The sequence below is a fragment of the Myotis davidii genome, unplaced genomic scaffold (assembly GCF_000327345.1).
Source record: "Myotis davidii unplaced genomic scaffold, ASM32734v1 scaffold384, whole genome shotgun sequence".
Taxonomy (NCBI): domain Eukaryota; kingdom Metazoa; phylum Chordata; class Mammalia; order Chiroptera; family Vespertilionidae; genus Myotis; species Myotis davidii.
Window position 1 is genome coordinate 17,676 of NW_006295385.1, and position 18,461 is coordinate 36,136.

The window sequence follows — 18,461 nt, forward strand, 5'->3', positions numbered from 1 at the left end:
TACTGTTCAACAAGTCGCTATGATGCACACTGAACACCAGGGGGCAGACACTCTGACCGGTAGGTTAGCTTGCTGCTGGGGTCCAGCCGAACGGGACTGAGCAAAACCAGCCGGACATGCCCTGGAGCCCTCCCACAGTTCCTCCCTGTCCCCAATCGTGCACTGGTGGGGTCCCTCAGCCTGGCCTGCACCCTCTCACAATCTGGGACCCCTCAGGGGATGTCAGAGAGCCAGTTTCAGCCCAGTCCCCATAGGCCAGGCTGAGGGACCCCACCGGTGCACAAATCCTGCACCAGGCCTATAGTGGTTTATAAAAACAACAGCATTTCAAAGTAGCTAAGGACCTATTTTGACCTCCTAAGGTCTATAAATATGGCTTAAAAGTAGCAAAGCTGGAACTAGAGCCAAGTCTCCAGAATCCCCATCCAGTGTGCTTCCCATTACGTCAAGGGAAGCTGCCTGGTCAGGAGGATCAGAAGGATAGATTAAAAAATAATCCAGGAGGAAGAACCAAGATGACAGTGTAGGTAAACGCCAGTACTTGCCACCTCCCACAACTACATTAAAATTACAACTAAAATACAGAACAGCCATCATTCAGAACCACCTGAAAGGGGCCTGAATAGAAGTCCTACAACTAGAGAAGTAAAGAAGAAAACACATTGAAACCGGCAGAAGGGGTGGAGGCACAGAATGGGCTGGTCTGACACCCATGTGTGCCATATTTTTAATTGGGAGGGATATCACAGCTTCAGATACCAACTGCCCTGTGAGGAGCCAGGGTTCCAGAGCTGGGAAGAGACATCCACATAACCTGGGGCTATAAAAACCAGCAGAGACTGTGGCTGAGTAACACGGAGTCTGCTGGAGACCCAGGTATTCCTCTCAAAGGGCCTGTGCACAAACTTAGCCTCAATCCCTCTGAGCTACAGCTGGGAGGCTTTAGGGGACCCAGGGATATAAGGGAAGAAACTGGATTGGCTGGCATCTGAGGCAGGAACTTCGAGGCAACTTTCTCCCAGATGAGGGTGCTCACGGGGGTCATTGTTCCTGTACTGGGACTTCTCCCATAGCAGAGATGACTGGCAACCATATCTGAGTCTTCACCAGCATAGCCCATGCTGTTCGCTCCACCCTGGAGATTCCCTGAGGCTCCACCCCATCCAATGTGCAGCCCCACCTGTGCTGTTTGTAGCTACTTTTCCATATGCATGGTCTGTCCTGGTTCAGGCTTCAGACTTTGCTAAAATCTTTCAAACAAGCAGAAGCTGGTGTTGATATGCCCCAAAACTATCAATAAAAGTCCCAATACTCACCTGCCTTGCTTCACAGCTGGGCCTCGCCTGGGCACTTCCTAGCCCAATACAAGTAGCAGTTATCTGCAGATCTCTCTATAGCTCCTGCCAGGTGGCTGCAGGTAGTGGCTAACTTTGCACCCCCCAAAAGGCCCCAGAGTCAGTGTACCTGGTGCACATACCAGATTACAACTCTATACATCCTCAAGCAACACACTCAAGAGGCAGACTCAGTGAGTGCCAAAGCCCCACTGAAGCAAGTCCTGCTCCATAGAGGTGTCTCCTGCACAGCAGGTCTTCCATTTTAGACTCAGCTGGTCCTCCAGCCAATTAACCTGAAGGGCAATCCTCCCAGTGATGGCAGCAGCAATCAAGGCTCAACTACAAGACTGTGCACACAGCCCATACAGGGGCGCACCTAGCGTGCCCAGCTCAGGTCACTAGGGAGGCTGGGTTCTACAGGACACATACTATACAAGGTCATTCTACCAATTCCAAGAGACATAACACTCTACCTAGTACATATAAACAAATACAGGGAAGCAGCTAAAAATGCAGAGAAAATGAAATATGGTATAAATGAAAGAAATGGAAGCAAGCAGACAACTGGATAGAGAGTTCAAGACAATGGTTATAAGATTATTCAAGGGTCTTAATGGGAGCTTCAAGGGACTTAGTGAGACTTTCAAGGATCTTAGTGAGAATGTCAAAGACATGAAAAAAGACCAGTCAGAAATTAAGCATACACTAACTGAAATAAAGAATAATTCACAGGGCTTCTAGAGTAGTTTAGAGGTTTCTGAGAATCAAATCAATGATTTGGAATATGAGGAAGCAAAAAACACCCAATCACAGTAGCAAAAAGAAAAAAGAATCCAAAAATATGAAGATAGTGTAAGGAGTCTCTGGGACAACTTCAAGTGTACCAATATTCACATTATAGGGGTGCTAGAAGGAAAAGAGAGAGAGCAAGATGTTGAACACCTATTTGAAGAAATAATGACAGAAAACTTCCCCTACCTGGTGAAAGAAATAGAGTTACAAGTCCAGGAAAGCACAGAGTCTCCAGCAAGAGGAACCTAAAGAGACCCACACCAAGACACATCATAATTGAAATGCCAAGGGTTAAAGACAAAGAGAGAATCTTAAAAGCAGCAAGAGAAAAACAGTTAGTTACCTACAAGGGTGTGCCCATACGATTCTCAGCTGATTTCTCAACAGAAACTTTGCAGGCCAGAAGGGAATTTAAGAAATATTCAAAGTGATGAATAGCAAGGACCTACAACCAAGATGACTCTACCCAGACAAGCTATCATTTAGAATTGGAAGTCAATTAAAGAGCTTCACAAACAAAAAAAAACAAAAACAAAAAACCACTAAAACTAAAGGAGTTTATCACCACCAAACCAGTATTATATGAAATATTGAAGGGTATTCTTTAAGAAAAGGAAGAAGAAGTAGTACATAAAAAATATGAACCATAAAATGGCAATAAATACATATCAACAATTGAATCTAAAAATCAAAATAAATGAACAAGAAGTCTAATGAACCAAATAAACTGATGAACAAAATAGAATCAGAGGCATGGCAACATGGAACAGACTGAATCTCTCAGGGAAGTGGGAGTGGTGGGTGGGGAGAGAGGGTAGGGGGTGGGAGGAGATTAACCAAAGATCTTACTAGTATATGACAACACAGACAATAGGGTGGTGAAGGCCTGGGGATCACCGCCTCTAATTCCCACCTCCTAAAAATGTTCAGTGTAAACCACCGAGGGTGGGTTTTTCGCTTTCTGAGCACAAAAACACACAGAGTGCCTTCAAGAAATGATAGAAATAGTACATAAAAAATATGAACCATAAAATGGCAATAAATACATATCAACAATTGAATCTAAAAATCAAAATAAATGAACAAGAAGTCTAATGGTGAATAAAATAGAATAGAGGCATGGAAACATGGAATAGACTGATGAATCTCTGAGGGAAGGGGGGAGTGGGGGTAGGGGGTGGGAGGAGATTAACCAAAGATCTTACTAGTATATGACAACACAGACAATAGGGTGGTGAAGGCCTGGGGCAGGGCAGGAACCAGGTAGAGGGAGGCAATGGGAGGAAAAATGGTAGACATCTGTAATATTCTCCACAACAGAGAGAGATTTTAAAAAATAATAAAATAAAATAATCCAGAAACCCCATAGCATAAGTGAGGTCTTCTGTTCAGGGGAGAGTTTGGGCTCCTCCAGTCCCCAGTGCAGTCATGACGATTTGTCTGCATGTGCTGGCAGATTAGGAGACCTCCTTCCCTAGAAACCATTAAAAGGTCCTAGGAAAACTGTCTTGGGGGTTCAGATGAATTGTCTTCAAGGCAGAAAATTAGATGTCAGATTGATTTACAATGAGATAAACCATTGGCCCTTTAGTTTGAACACCCACAAGCTCTCCAAATCTGTTATTACCGTTACCATCCACATTTCCCACTTATATGTAAACTGAGCTTCTTGGAATAAAGGTGTTTTCTGTTTCGTTTCCCAGGTTGTAGTTTCTCGATCGGGATCGTCAACCCCTCATGTGAATTTTCGCCTGGATTCCCACCCCGTGTCTCCAGAAATGATTGTGGAGCAGCCATTAGACCAAAACGGCTACACATTGGTGGTCACGGGGAAGAGGGTAAGTGCCGTCCTTCCTGAGTGGGTATGTATTGCCAGTGCCAGGAGGGCCTTTCTGACTTCTCTCTTTGTCTTGGACTCACCTCTCGAGTATTTCAGAGATCTTGTGAAGTCAAGTTAAATTTTTATTTTAGGGAAGACAGCAGCTCAGGGAGATCCTCTTCATAATATATACTTTTCCTTTTCTCCTGTATTTCTCAATGAGAAAAACAAGCAGACTAAATCAGTATTACAGTCCTAAGGTAAGAACTCTAGTACAGGCAGATGGATCCTAAAATGCAGATTGGAATTTGATGCCAAACAGTAACCCATTTTTCTCTGAGAGAAGGAGGTGCATCTTGATGCTGGAATGATATGTAAACGTACTTAGAATTTCCTGGGGGCTCAAGTGTGCTTTCCAGATGCTTCATTATACTCTTGTTACTTTAACATTGTCTCACACAGAGCAAAACGTCTCTACTAAGTAGAACCTCTAGCATCGCATGGCAGTGCTGGTGTGTGTTCACTGGACATCAGGGTAACTTCTATCACATACATGCCCGAAGGAGAGGGAAGAAAGGAATTTGATTTCTTTTACCCTAGTCACATAATCATTATTACATGATTTGCACACATAGGTGTTCCCTCTCGTAGGCTCTGTAAAATTATATTTACATGTGTATTTTGGGTATATTTAGTTTTTGTTTAACAAACAAACGAACTTTCTGGAAGCTCTTTATATCACTTTTCTTTGCAGATCACCAAGATCCCATTGAATGGCTTGGGCTGTGAGCATTTCCAGTCCTGCAGCCAGTGCCTCTCTGCCCCTCCCTTCGTGCAGTGTGGCTGGTGCCACGACAGATGTGCGCGATTGGAGGAATGCGCCAGCGGAACATGGACTCAAGAGCTCTGTCATCCTACAATCTATGAGGTAGGAATCACTGGCAGCTATCAGTATGCTTTTTGATAAACACACATCCCACTAATGAAAAAAAGTTCTAAAACTCAGTTGACTCACTGAGCTATGAGACATCAGCGGAAGCACCATCTGCCCCCACGTTTTTTCGTTAGGGTGACATTTGGGCACATCCCCAGAGTCCTGTACCTGAAGCGCTTGCTTCACACCCACTGTGTGTAGGTTTTCTCCTTGGGCAGTTGCTCTCTCTTAGTGTGATGTAAATAAGCTCCCCATTTCCTCACACTGGGGCCTGTTCCCTCCTGACTCCCCCATTTTCTGAGTCCTCACCACCTACGTTATCTGCCAGGTGCCTACACATGAGCCTCTACCACACACAGAGATCTGCTCATGGCATAACCCGCAACCCTACACTGAGCCGTGCAAGCTAGAGATCACAGCCATTCTGGGGCAGACAGGACAGGTTTCTTCCTGTCTGACTCCAGAGATGGTGGCCTTGTCTCATCACAGGAGAGATTAGAGTTACTTCCCAGGGCAAGAAGATAGTAAACTCCCATGGGTGGCTGTGCACCTTCTCTCCAAGGTCCTGGAAGAGCCATAAGTGTGCAGCTGCTGACTATAGTACAATCTACACTGTGTCAGCCATTTCCTTCTTTAATTTACTCCAAAAATATTTGAATGCATACTACATACTACACAGCAGGCACGATTTTAGCCACTGGGGAGGTAGAGTCTCTAACGAGATCAAAGTGCCTCCTACTAGAGAATTTAGCTTCTAGCGGTGGACCTCAGCTGTGGCATTGTAGCCACCGTCTCTCTCTGCTGCCTTCGTTTCTTAAGTACATATTTGGTACTTTGAAAATCTCCCTGGCACTTTTAAAAAATGTCTTGATCCAAACACGTTTTGCTTGAAAATACTTCCCTGGTGAGGACCCAGTGTGTACTTTCTCTGCTGCATGAAGGACAGTTGGACTTTAGTAAGTGGTCCTTGTGAAAGATTCAAGTTAAAGGCCTCGGGTTGCCTGGTTCAAGCCCAAGTAAACAAAGCGTACAAGTCAGAACAGGAACTGCCCCCAAGTGCGTGGCTGTTTTCATTTAGTTATGGTTTGGGACACGATCTGTACGGGGTGACTAAGTTTTAAACCAAATTATTTCCTGTTGAGTGTGACACAATTATTAACTTAGCTTGACCGGTCAGAGAATAAACTAGAAGATAGTGAAATAATTATCTATACTGTAGTGTTTATGTATGCTTTTTTGTTGTTCTTTAATATACTTTTAAAACTACATGTAATTTTATACTTTTTTTCAAACACACAGCCTTGGCAATTTGAGACACTAGAAAACTGAGCTCAGCTATTCCATGAAAGAGATATGAGCAGTGTGGTGTGTGTGTGTGTGTGTGTGTGTGTGTGTGTGTGTGCGCGCGCGCACACACACGCGCAGTCAAATCATAACAATTTTATTTCAAAAGTAGCCATGCTGCTGTTTTAAATAAGAGCAGGTTGAAAACCTGTACACGTGAAACACTTAATTTTGCCCAATGTACTTCCTTTTATTCATCATGAAAGACATACTAAAACGGTTAAAAACAGGGCAAACATTTTAGAATTTTCTAGAACCAGAAAAATCTCTCCTAACGTGTGAGGCTACCTCCTCTCTCACCTTTCCTTTTCCAACACTCTAGTTGGCAATCCTGCCTCATGCATGAGTCAGTGCGGCTTCAGCTGAATGGTTAGAAGGAAAAGGGTGCAGCTGAGCCCATAAATCCCTTTCGGTTCATAGCTGTTAGGAAGATTTCATGCTGCCCTCGAGCGTGACATTCAACATTCTGACTGCAACCAAAATAAGACAGATTATTCATCTTTTTCTTATCTGTCTTAAATTCTAGAGGCACAAAACCCAGCTAACGTATAGGATTTCACTTTCCAATAAATGTAAATTAACTTGCTTTTCAAGGTACACAATGTTCAATGGCTGAAATTCTTGGCAGTTCCACATGTGACAGATTTCAGACTTGAAAGCCCATTATTTTGTTTCTGACCTATTGTCTGATCTTGTACTTAAAGAGCAATCTGAAGTGCTTTAGAAAAGGAAGAGCACTTTCCAATATATTCTGAATTTATCAGGATAAAATTGTCATAGCTTGTAGGATTGAATTCAATCCCAGTGAGACAATAAACAGTTTATTAATTGATCAGAAGACTCAGATAAGAAGCAACAGCAATATCTTACAGGGGCAGGGGTCACGCAGTTAATAATACACTGCCACCAATATAGTTGTGACTTTTTTCCTATTGAAGAGACGAAGTATAACTTCCCAAAGTTTGTTGTTGTTGTTTTCCTACATACCCCTCACCTGGTTTCCCTTATTGTTCATAGCTTACATTACTGATACATGGCAATTTTTAATTTTCCAAGGGTTTTTTTTATTATTGTTTCTACCTTTCTCGTGTATTACCTTGGTGGGTTTTGAAAACATGATCATTGGAATCATTTTCACCTGTGAAAGGAGGCTCGCTCCTTTTGTAGCTGTTTTTCCCCTGTTCAGGCAGGTGGGAGCCCCGGCCCCTGTAGCTTTATGCTGGACACTCATTTCCTTCCCACAGAGATTCTGTGCCCTTCAGGAGAACTCAGAGTTTGCCAACCCATTGTTGATTCTGTCCAGGGGTGTGTAGCCCAATACTGCTTCCTTCCTTTCCCCTGGAAGAGTGAACATTACACCAGGAGCTAGGGAAAAGCCTCAGACGCCCCCTCTAGTATTTCAGCCTGGAGAGAGAAGCTAAGTAGAGCTGGTCTTTCAAAACCTGATGGTCTAGCCAAATTTTTATAATATCCAATTCTGCTGCACCATTTGAACACAGTGGTTTTTCTCAAATCATCACCCAACTCCTTTGCCTTATATAGAAAGTCATGATGTATGGAGAGTGACAGACTTCAGTTTTTACATAGAAAGGGGGGATCCTGCAGGGGGGCCGGGCCTTGGCAGCTGTTTTTTATGGGGACGCCTCATTAAGAGGGAGCAGCAGCTGTGTGACCGCCTCAGGCTGAAGAAAGTCCCGGAGGGTTAGGTGTCGTAGTCTCTCCTGCTAGATATCTAACATAATAATAAACAGATCGTTTTTTCCTAGCAGTTCTCATTTGGCTAGACGTGGACAAGTAAGTTTTCAAGAAAGGCACAACTGTGTCATGGGCTTAATGGGTAAAATAGCTTCCATAAAAGCATTAAGCTAAAACTTTAAAGGGCAGTAGTAAACAAGGTAAGTTAAGAATTTGGTTTGCAGTTATTATGTGGGGAGGATAGGAACCTTTGCAAATTTGAATTTTGCTAAAAGCCCTTGTAAGTTGTGAAGAAGCACTTTCAGATTCTCACTAACTGGCCTTAAACAAAGACCGGTCTGAGCTGTCTCCATGGTGGTGCTGTTTTCCCACTATTGTACTTTACAGCACAATTTACAATATGACCCCCCGAAAGACCATTTCCTTTCTCGATTGTCACAAAACTGCTGAGAAGTTTATTTTTAACTTGGAAATTTGTTTTGTTTTTAATAGTTTTAGTCTAAGAACCATTATCTTATAGACTTCCTAAGAGCCTAATGCTATCTTATATTACAGTGGCCAGAGGCTTTTTTTGGTGTGTGTGTGTGTGTGTGTATGTGTGTGTGATTGGAATCAAAAATTTCTCTTAGTCATTTATTGGGGTGACATTGCTCAATAAGATCGCATAGCTTTCAAGTATACATTTCTATGATACATGATGTGTATATTGCATTGTTTGCCTGCCATCTGAAGTCAAATCATTTTTCCTCACCATATATTTGGCCCACTTTACCCTTTAATAACCTCCCCACCCCTTCTCTCTGGTAACCACTATACTGTTGTCTGTGTCTATGAGTTTCAGTTTTATAGCCCGCATATGAGTAAAATCATATGGTTCTTAGCTTTGACTGACTTACTTCACTTAGCATAATATTCTCAAGGTGTATCCATGTTGTCACAAATGGCAGTATTTCATCTTTTTCTTATGACTGAGTAGCATTCACTCAGATATGTACCACATCTTCTTTATCCAGTCCTTTATCAAAGAACACTTGGATTGTCTCCATGTCTTGGCCACTGCAGTGAACATAGGGGTGCAAAATCTTTGGAAATAAATATTTTAGAGTTTTTCAGATACATACACAGAAGAGGGATTGCTCGGTCATGTGGTAAATGTACTTGTTAATAAATTTAACTTTACTTTTCACACATCCGAAAGAATAAAATAAACCTATTATTTATTTAACATTGAACAATGGGGCAGGAACAGTCCTAGCAATGAGATGTAAAGTAATGCCAAGAGAGATCATTAGAAACATTACTACAATACAGATCGCATTTGGGGCTCTCTCCAGTTCTGTTTTCATCTCTTTCTAATACAAATAATATATTGAATGTGTTAAATATTACATCATTTTTAAAGGCTGAGTGTATCAACTCACCAACTGGTATAAATAGAAGAGTTGCAAACCAATAATAAACGTGAATTAACAAGTGAAAGAAATAGATTCACTTATTCATACATTGCTACCTGGCACGCAGTAGATGATATATAAATAAATGGCAGGTATGTATTGAATACCACCTATGTGTTTGATATTATGAAAGCTGCTGAATGCAACTGAAAACATGAATATCAAAAGATATATTTTTACTGTGTGCCTTTCTTCTCTGGGTGAGGAATATCATAGCAACCAGAGTGTAGCACACAGACCAGGCATATGTTGGAGCTTGGCTTCTAGGGCTCATGAAGGCATTTTGAGCAGTTTCATAGAGGCCCCTGAAGGAGTAATAATCAGAGTTCTAAGCATAAAAGACTGGGTCCAAACTATGTCTTCTTTAGCCTCAAGGTTTCCTAGAAGACGATTTCATTTCAGAGTAGCCCAAGAAGCCCTTCATTCCCACCCAGGCTGAGTCTGCTCTCTGTCCCTGCTCTGGATTGGCTGAAAACAACTTGTTTTTTTGTTTTGGGGGGTTTCTTTAATCCTCACCTGAAGACATGTTTCCATTCATTTGAGAGAGAGAGAGAGAGAGAGAGAGAGAGAGAGAGAGAAAGAAAGAAAGATTAATGTGAGGGAGAAACATCGACCGGCTGCCTCCTAGGTATATGCCCTGACAGGGAATCAAAACCACCACCTTTTTGGTGCGTGGGATGAAGCTCCAAACAACTGAGGTACACCAACCAGAGCAGCATGTCAGATAGTTTTAATGTTCAGATACTCTGAAGTTTGTCATCATTTTGAAAAATATATTTTTATTGATTTCAGAGAGGAAGGGAGAGGGAGAGACAGAAACATGAATGATAAGAGAGAATCACCGATCAGCCACCTCCTGTACATCCCCCAAAGGGGACCCAGCCCACAATCCCAGCATTGTGTCCTGGGAATTGAACCGTGACGTCCTGGTTCATACGTCGACACTCAACCACTGAGCCATGCCAGCCAGGCTGACCATTATTTCTTTAATTAAAATTAAATGTTTTTTAAAAAAATTAAATGTTTTAGGTAGTGGGAAAAATGCAAGATAATATACTGGGGTTTTTAAGTTCTATGTTGTCCTTGTAGGTTTTCCCAACTAGTGCCCCTCTGGAAGGAGGGACAACGCTGACCATCTGTGGCTGGGACTTTGGATTCAGGAAGAATAGTAAATTTGATGTAAAGAAAACCAGAATTCTCCTTGGAAATGAGAGCTGTACCTTGACCCTAAGTGAGAGTACAACAAATATGTAAGGATCTTAAAGTAAATACTTTGCTGGGGTGTGGTTGGAAAACAGGTTTGTTTTTGAATGAATGCCTGTAAAAAAAATGTCCCTAAAAATTTATCTCTTAGGAGTCTTGGTCTATCACATCCCTTTTGGATTTGTTTGTTGTTGTTTTTTATCTATTTTCTACCAGAATTAAGGAGGGAGAAAGTTGACATTATCTAGATGGAAAAAAAGAAGAACCCAGCATTTGGGAGTTTTCAGCTGGTTTTGTAACAACTCTTCAGAAATTGTCTGAGTAGATTGGAAAGCACTGGTTGGTTGGAGTCACTCCATCTTTAAAGTTTTCAAATATAGTACCCAGTGGCTATTTCTATAAAAATCAATAAATAGCTCAATATGTGCCCTCTCTTTTAAATTTACTTTGTAACATCAGTAGTAGGATCGCTGAATCACAGTTTTGAGACTCTTTCTGATGAGTTTAAGTTTACATTCAGCTGACATTTATTGGCATTGTAATGTAAGGAGTGTATCTCATTTAGCCACTTCCGAATCCTGTGAGATAGCAGTATCATTCCTGTTTTACAAAGGTGACTCCTGAAGCTGAGACAGGTCATGCAAATGGTACGAGGTGATTTATAAGCCTTCAAGCTCGGCGTTCCTGATCCAGAACCTGTGCTTGTTTGGCTCTTTTCTACACGTACCTTCTATGAGATCTGAATCCCATAATGTATGAGAATTCAGAATTTTTAGTGATTGTATAGTAACAACCAAAAATGTACAGTCTTATGGTTGAACCTCGTCTATCAAGTGGTTATTTTATACCTAAAAGAATTCCTTTCAGGATTACAGAAAGGTCTAAATCTATTCATTTTACAGAGACTGAAATATCCACTAATGTCATAGTTATTTAGCTTAGTGACCTAACAAATTAATTCTGGAAATTTACCTTGTAATTTCTTATTCATTGCATTATAAATTAGGGCCTGTAAAAGTGAAACAATTAATTCTCTTCTTTAAAACTTATTTAATAAAACAAATTATATTTATAATCTTTCAGGACTATGAGATTATTCAAAAATAATCCTATGGAAAACCTTTCACAATTTTATTACTTTTTAAGGAACTTTGATAAACACACGTAATCACAGAACTGTACCTGTTGGCATTCTTCAATGAAGAGATTTGGCTTATTTATCATTAGTCATTGTTATGCTATTGAAATACTATTTGTTAAGTATGCCAAACATTTTGCCTATAATTTTATAGGATGAGACTTAGATTTTTATGAACAAATTGGTGAATTCTGCATTGATGAGGTTTAACAAATGTGTGAGCTGAAGACTCTGCTTGCTAATCAGGATAGTCAGCTCACACATTTATGTCCCTTCATATAAAACAGCCACGCCAGAAAATGCCTCCTTTGGACATGCAACATATTAAACTCTTCGGGGTGTTTTTTTTCCCCCAGGTTAAAATGCACAGTTGGTCCTGCAATGAATGAGCATTTCAATATGTCCATAACTATTTCAAATGGTCGAGGGACAGTGCAATACAGTACATTTTCTTATGTGGTAAGTCTATTGCTTTTCTCAAGAAGTAGGATATTTAATTGTTACTTAATCTGTTTAGAGTTATAAAATTAACAAGTTTTGTTGCTTTTTTGTTCTTATCTCTCATCAGGATCCTATAATAACAAGTATTTCCCCAAGTTATGGTCCTAAAACCGGTGGCACTTTACTTACTTTAACTGGAAAATACCTTAACAGTGGGAATTCTAGACACGTTTCAATTGGTGGAAAAACCTGTACTTTAAAAAGGTGTTGTAAATCTGTGTTTTTTTTTTTGCATTGGTCATGTAGGATTAATATCTACATCTAACAATTCAAGAAAAAATTATTCTTTTTTATGGGAAAAATCAAAGGTACTTATCATTCACCCTCTTACTGATAAAACTACTTCCTTTCCAACTCCATCTATTCCCTTTTGCTCATTTTTCTACCTTTCCCTTATTGTTTAATTCTACTTTTAAGTTTTATCTTTCCATTCATCTTCTCTCCTGTTTTATCTTAGTATCCTAGCTATGCTATGAGTTGTGAAATTCTAATAATTGAAAATAAAATAAAATAAACATTTCCATCAAGATTTACAATTAGACTAACTCACTTTGGGGGATGAGAAACGTGGGGGAAATTGGGTTTGTAGAGAAGTTATATTTTTGCTTCTTAGGGTTGAAATAGCACAGTTTAATCAAATACCAAAAGGATACCTTAATAATTAGTTAAAATCCTAAAATTTTGACGTTTAGGCTTGCTCAAACAAGACTAAATTTGGAATCTAGTCAAATATAAACAGCCTACATTAGAAAGATCTTTTATCTAGACCACATCAGGAAATTCCTATTTAGGAGTCATTGAGTGATGTCCTTTTGCTTTATGGATATAATTTTCAAATATGTGTATCTTTAATAGCTGAAGTTCATTTTCTTCATTTTGTGTGTGTGTGTGTTTATTTTTATACAGTGTGTCAGATAGCATTCTCGAATGTTATACCCCAGCCCAAAACTCTCCAACTGAGTTTCCTGTTAAACTGAAAATTGACTTGGCCAACAAAGTGATTGACAGCTTCAGTTACCAGGAAGACCCCATTGTCTATGAAATCCATCCAACCAGATCTTTTATTAGGTAAGAAAAATTTCCGATGGGTGTAAAACTAAGGAACATAAGCCTAGCCGGTATTGCTCAGTGGTTGAGTGTCAACCCATGAACCAGGAGGTCACAGTTCCATTCCTGGTTGTGGGCTTGATTCCCAGTAGGGGACGTGCAGGAGGCAGCCGATCGATGATTCTCTCTCATCATTGATGTTTCTATCTCTCCCTCTCTCTGAAGTCAATAAAAACATATTTTTTAAAAAAGAAAAGAAGTAACATCAGAATGATTTGGCTGTTGAGTAGCCAAGAGGAATTGTGGTTTTATCTTTTCATTTCTTTTGAAGGCTGCCTTTCCAATTTAGGAGTGAAAACGACATCCTTGTCCTGAATACAGGTTGACTTTATTAATGCTAGTTCATGCCAAGAAACATTTTATCCTATCCTGTTACTTTTTGAATAGATTTCAGTAAAACAGTTTAACGTAGCATCATTTATGTACTTATTTTATGTACATGTCAATTCTATACTAACCTTAGTGCTCGAAAGTAGAATCACCTCTATTTCCCCCATTCTTCAGTGTATTTTCTCCTGCCTGCTTTGCATACAGCTTTTCCCTATACTAGAGTCCCTTTGGGTTTTTTGTTTTGTTTTTTATCATGTTTTTTTTATTAATCTTTATTGTTCAGATTATTACAGATGTTCCTCTTTTTCCCCCATAGGTCCCCTCGACCTGGTTCCCATCCCACCCCCTGCTCTTACCCCCTGCCACTGTCCTCATCCATAGGCTCCTGCCTGCTTTGCATACAGCTTTTCCCTATACTAGAGTCCCTTTGGGTTTTTTGTTTTGTTTTTTATCATGTTTTTTTTATTAATCTTTATTGTTCAGATTATTACAGATGTTCCTCTTTTTCCCCCATAGGTCCCCTCGACCTGGTTCCCATCCCACCCCCTGCTCTTACCCCCTGCCACTGTCCTCATCCATAGGCGTAAGATATTTAAGTCGATGCAGCGAGTTTATTTTATACAGCAAAAACCAGGACGTTTTACTAAAGCCCCTTCGTTCACTTGTTGATTGGTATTAATTTGTTGTCACTTAGTTGTTTATAAATTTTATCTTTACCTTTTTCTTCTTCTTCCTCTTCTTAAAGAATATCCTTCAGCATTTCATATAGTCCTGGTTTGGTGGTGATGAACTCCTTTAGCATTTTCTTATCTGTGAAGCTCTTTATCTGACCTTCAATTCTGAATGATAGCTTTGCTGAGCAGAGTATCAATATCTCATTCGACCCACTTCAGTCTGCCTTGTTTCCGTTAATTCTATCAGTATAGTAACAATAGTTAAGTTCACGCGTCTTTGTGTTTTTGTAGTTTATTTTCAGAGAGAAACATTTCTTTTGCATATTTGGTGAATAAAAAGACAAATGCATTTTCTTCATTTTATGAAATGTGAATTTTGAAAGTATTTTCAAGTTAAACAAGTTGTTTCCAAAGAACCATTACCACTGAACTTCCGTTGGTCTTTGGCTTTGGGAACAACTTACCATCACTACATGTGATTTAACTGAACTCTTTTAAAACACTCGGTAGGGAAAACCTCTCAATGTTGCTGTTTATCTGTTTTCTTTTGCCAGTGGTGGGAGCACAATCACAGGTGTTGGGAAAAACCTGAATTCAGTCAGTGTCCTGAGGATGGTAATCAGCGTGCGTGAAGCAGGAAGGAACTTCACGGTGGTAAGTCCTTTGAGTGGTGGCTGTGCTTCAAGTTCTGTGTCTGCCTCTACCCCTGGCTTCCACGGTTCATAGGACATTTCAGTTTGCCTTTCATGTTTGCTAGTTACCTTCCTTGCAGTGTGGGCCAAATAGCATTTTTTACCCAACAACTCAAATCATATAGTCTTAGGCTAGCATTGTAAAAAAATACACACGCACGATGTCTAGGTACAAGGGATGATTACTAACTGAAGGCAGTGTTTTTAAAGGCAGTCAGTACAAATACAAACCCCGTTATTTCCTGTCTTAGTGAGTTAGGGGGGCTATGGGTGCTACAAAAAATACCATGGACTGGGTGGCCGACACAGCAAACATTTATTTCACGGTCCTGGAGGCTGGGAACGTTAAGATCAAGGCACTAGCACATGTGCGTGTCCGGTGAGGACATTCTTCCTCATTTGCAGAAGGCCATCTTCTCATTGTAACCTCACATGAGAGGTAGAGAGAAAGAGAAAGGAAGCTCTCTTGTCTTTTCTGACAAGGGCACAAATGAGAACTTCACCCTCATGACTTCATTACCTCCCAAAGGCCCTTCGAATACTGCCACACTGGGGATTAGGGTTCCAATATGTGAATTCAGAGACACAAATATTCAGTTCATTGCATGTTCCTACCCCCCCTTCTTTTAATGCACCATAGGACATCAACCCTTTTGCTCTAATAAAACCCATGGGTCAAGTCTTCAATCTTGCAGGATCATCCGTTTCTTTCTAAGCGGCAGACACACATGTTTTCTTACATTCACTTCTTGCCATTCTTCTGGTCCCTTTGTTAGAACATTATCAAGTAATGAGGAAGAGCATTAGAACACATATGTCCTAGAGCATGTATGTTCTGTGTTATTTCTCCACCTTTCCTTCTTTTATTTGTAAAGCCAATCAAAATTTAACCAAATGCCTCCTTAAAAGTGATGGACCTATTTTGTTCTAACAATTTATATAGGTCACATTAAAATGGTGATTTTAGTTTAGACCTTAGGGAAGTTGGAGTTAATTACAGAGATTTCACATTTTCGTTGTTTTTCTCTCATATAAAATATCGTAATCTAGTTGGGCTGGTGCACTCACTTAGCATGAAAATTCTCAGTGCCCCCTCTCAAGCAGGGTCTTGATTGGGCAGGTGATAGATTGAATTATAGCACTTTCTTTTAGATTACCCATCCAATATTTTTTGAAAACTAAGGCCACAATGTTCTTTAATTACAAAAACCAATTTGGGACTAAAAATGTCAAGCCAGATCACCAAACAATAAGGTCACCTCAAATGAAATTTTTCTTGACCTTCTCAATCAGCCACATTGCATCACCTCTAGAGAGTATTATTAGATTCTTATCAGATTCCTGAGAGATTATACTCCAGGGAGTCACCGTATGAAGTAGAGAGCTTTGAAACCAGTCCTCACACATGGCCACCAAGAATACCACTGCTACTAATTTAAGGGACGCCAATTCTTCACAACCAAATATAACATTATTACCCACATAAGAATAACAGTAACCTTCTTTGGTGTTGGCATGTGACTTTTTAAAGTAGAAATCTGAGAAATTATTAGTTTATCTAATTTACACCAAGCCTGTTATTAAAATATGGCTAAATTTTCTTCCTTCTCTCTCACCAGCTTTATAATAACAGGTAAAGCCCCTTTTAGCTCTCTTCATTCATTTGTAACCAAATATTTATTAAAAACCTCCTATGTGTATGATGTAAGAGTGGCCTGTCCCAACAGTGGTAGAAGATAAAAATTCCATTTACATATCTGGAATACTAACTGGAGGCAGTTGTTTTATCTACAAACATATTCCTAGTACAATAGAACTATGCATTAGAATTGGACAAGAATGAAAAATTCAGTGAGTCTGTTTGACTATTGTTTGGGAAAACTACTTCATAAAGAGATGTATTCCTTCCATGTTCCCTCTGCTTATAGAATTTGAAGCTGACCATGATTAATTGAACTCATTCATTATTAAGCAATTAAAACTTTTGGTCAGGTCTGACCTATAATAACAAAAGCATAATATGCAAATCAACCAAACAACCAAACAGCAGATGGCTGTCCTGACGATCTTCCGGATGAAGCAGGGGCTGTGAGGGTCAGGGCAGCTGTGGCTGTGAGGTCCAAGCCCCTTGCATGAATTTCGTGCATCAGGCCTCTAGTTTAGACATATTGATCCAGCCACAATAATGTTAAGTCCAATAAACTCAAATGTTTAAAAATAAAAATACTAATCACCTAATCACCAAAATGTATATTAATTTGTTTATTTACATTATGCCTCAAAAACCAGTAGTTTATTGTATAGTTTTCAAATTTCTTGTTGTTATATAGAAAATTATTGTGATAGCAGTAAAATTGTTCATTTTTATTTTCAGGATGATAGGAATAAATTGCTTTCAGCATTATACTCTGAATTTAAGATAACATTAAGTGATTTTATTTATATTTATCGGTTTTCTGTATCTACATACAGCATACACTTTAAATGTAGGATAATTTTTAAAATTACTTTAAAAAGAAAGTATCACCCAATTTTGTTTGTGCTTTTTAAAAAATACATTTTTATTGATTTCAGAGAAAAGAAGGGATAGGGAGAGATAGAAACAACAATGATGAGAGAGAATCATCCATAGGCTGCCTCCAGGGCATGTGCCCTGACCAGGAATTGAATAGTGACCTGGTTCATGGGTCAACCACTGAGCAACACTGGCCAAGCTTGTTTGTGCTTTTTATGTATATCCTGAGTTTGTTTTCTATTTCAGGCATAAATAAGTGGTTTATCTCCAATTCTACTTATCAAAGAAAAATAAATCTAAGGGATGTTGTTGCTTGTTTGTCTTTTCCTTGGAGGAAAAATCCCAACCATTTAACCTTTTTAAAATATTTATTGATTGATTTTAAGGAGAGAAAGAAAGAGTGAAACATTGATTTGTTGTTTCACTTATTTATGCATTCACCATTTGCTTCCTGTATTTGCCCTTACTGGGGACTGAACCTGCACCATTGGCATAAATCAAGAGGAAACCACATTTTCCAGTTCTCCATAAATCAGAATTCCAAAGGGGAAGATTTGAAATGAAAGATGAAAGGGCATGGAACAATAATAGCAAAGCCTTTGTACAATAGAGAACATAGGAAAAGATTTACCAACATAGACTGTAGAGTGAGCAAGAAGCAGTACATGTAGCATGGAAGTTAAGACAGTGAATTTTGGAGCCAGTGGCCTATGATTTATGTTCCTTACTCTGCCACGCAACGCTGTGTGACCTGGTCTAATGATGTAAGCTTAAAAAGCTGTTTCTTCACCGAGATAAAATGAGTGATCAGAGCACCTACCTCATAAGATTATTGTGAGAATTATGTGAGACCTACCTTGAAAGTATTTTGCACAGAACCAGGCACTCAGTAACTGATATCTTAAAACACACACTGGTAAAATATG

General features: G+C 39.6%; 1 protein-coding gene across 1 annotated transcript in view; it reads left to right on the top strand.

The window, feature by feature from the left end:
- LOC102753524 (hepatocyte growth factor receptor) overlaps positions 1 to 18,461 on the top strand; it is a gene marked incomplete at its 5' end in the record, with an annotated part of 70,413 nt that overhangs the window by 11,613 nt on the left and 40,339 nt on the right. The window contains 7 exons of the mRNA XM_006770010.2: positions 3,833 to 3,967; positions 4,703 to 4,876; positions 10,465 to 10,625; positions 12,073 to 12,175; positions 12,285 to 12,421; positions 13,124 to 13,285; positions 14,883 to 14,982. Coding sequence (XP_006770073.1) covers positions 3,833 to 3,967; positions 4,703 to 4,876; positions 10,465 to 10,625; positions 12,073 to 12,175; positions 12,285 to 12,421; positions 13,124 to 13,285; positions 14,883 to 14,982 — 972 coding nt within the window. The remainder of the gene's footprint in view (positions 1 to 3,832; positions 3,968 to 4,702; positions 4,877 to 10,464; positions 10,626 to 12,072; positions 12,176 to 12,284; positions 12,422 to 13,123; positions 13,286 to 14,882; positions 14,983 to 18,461) is intronic.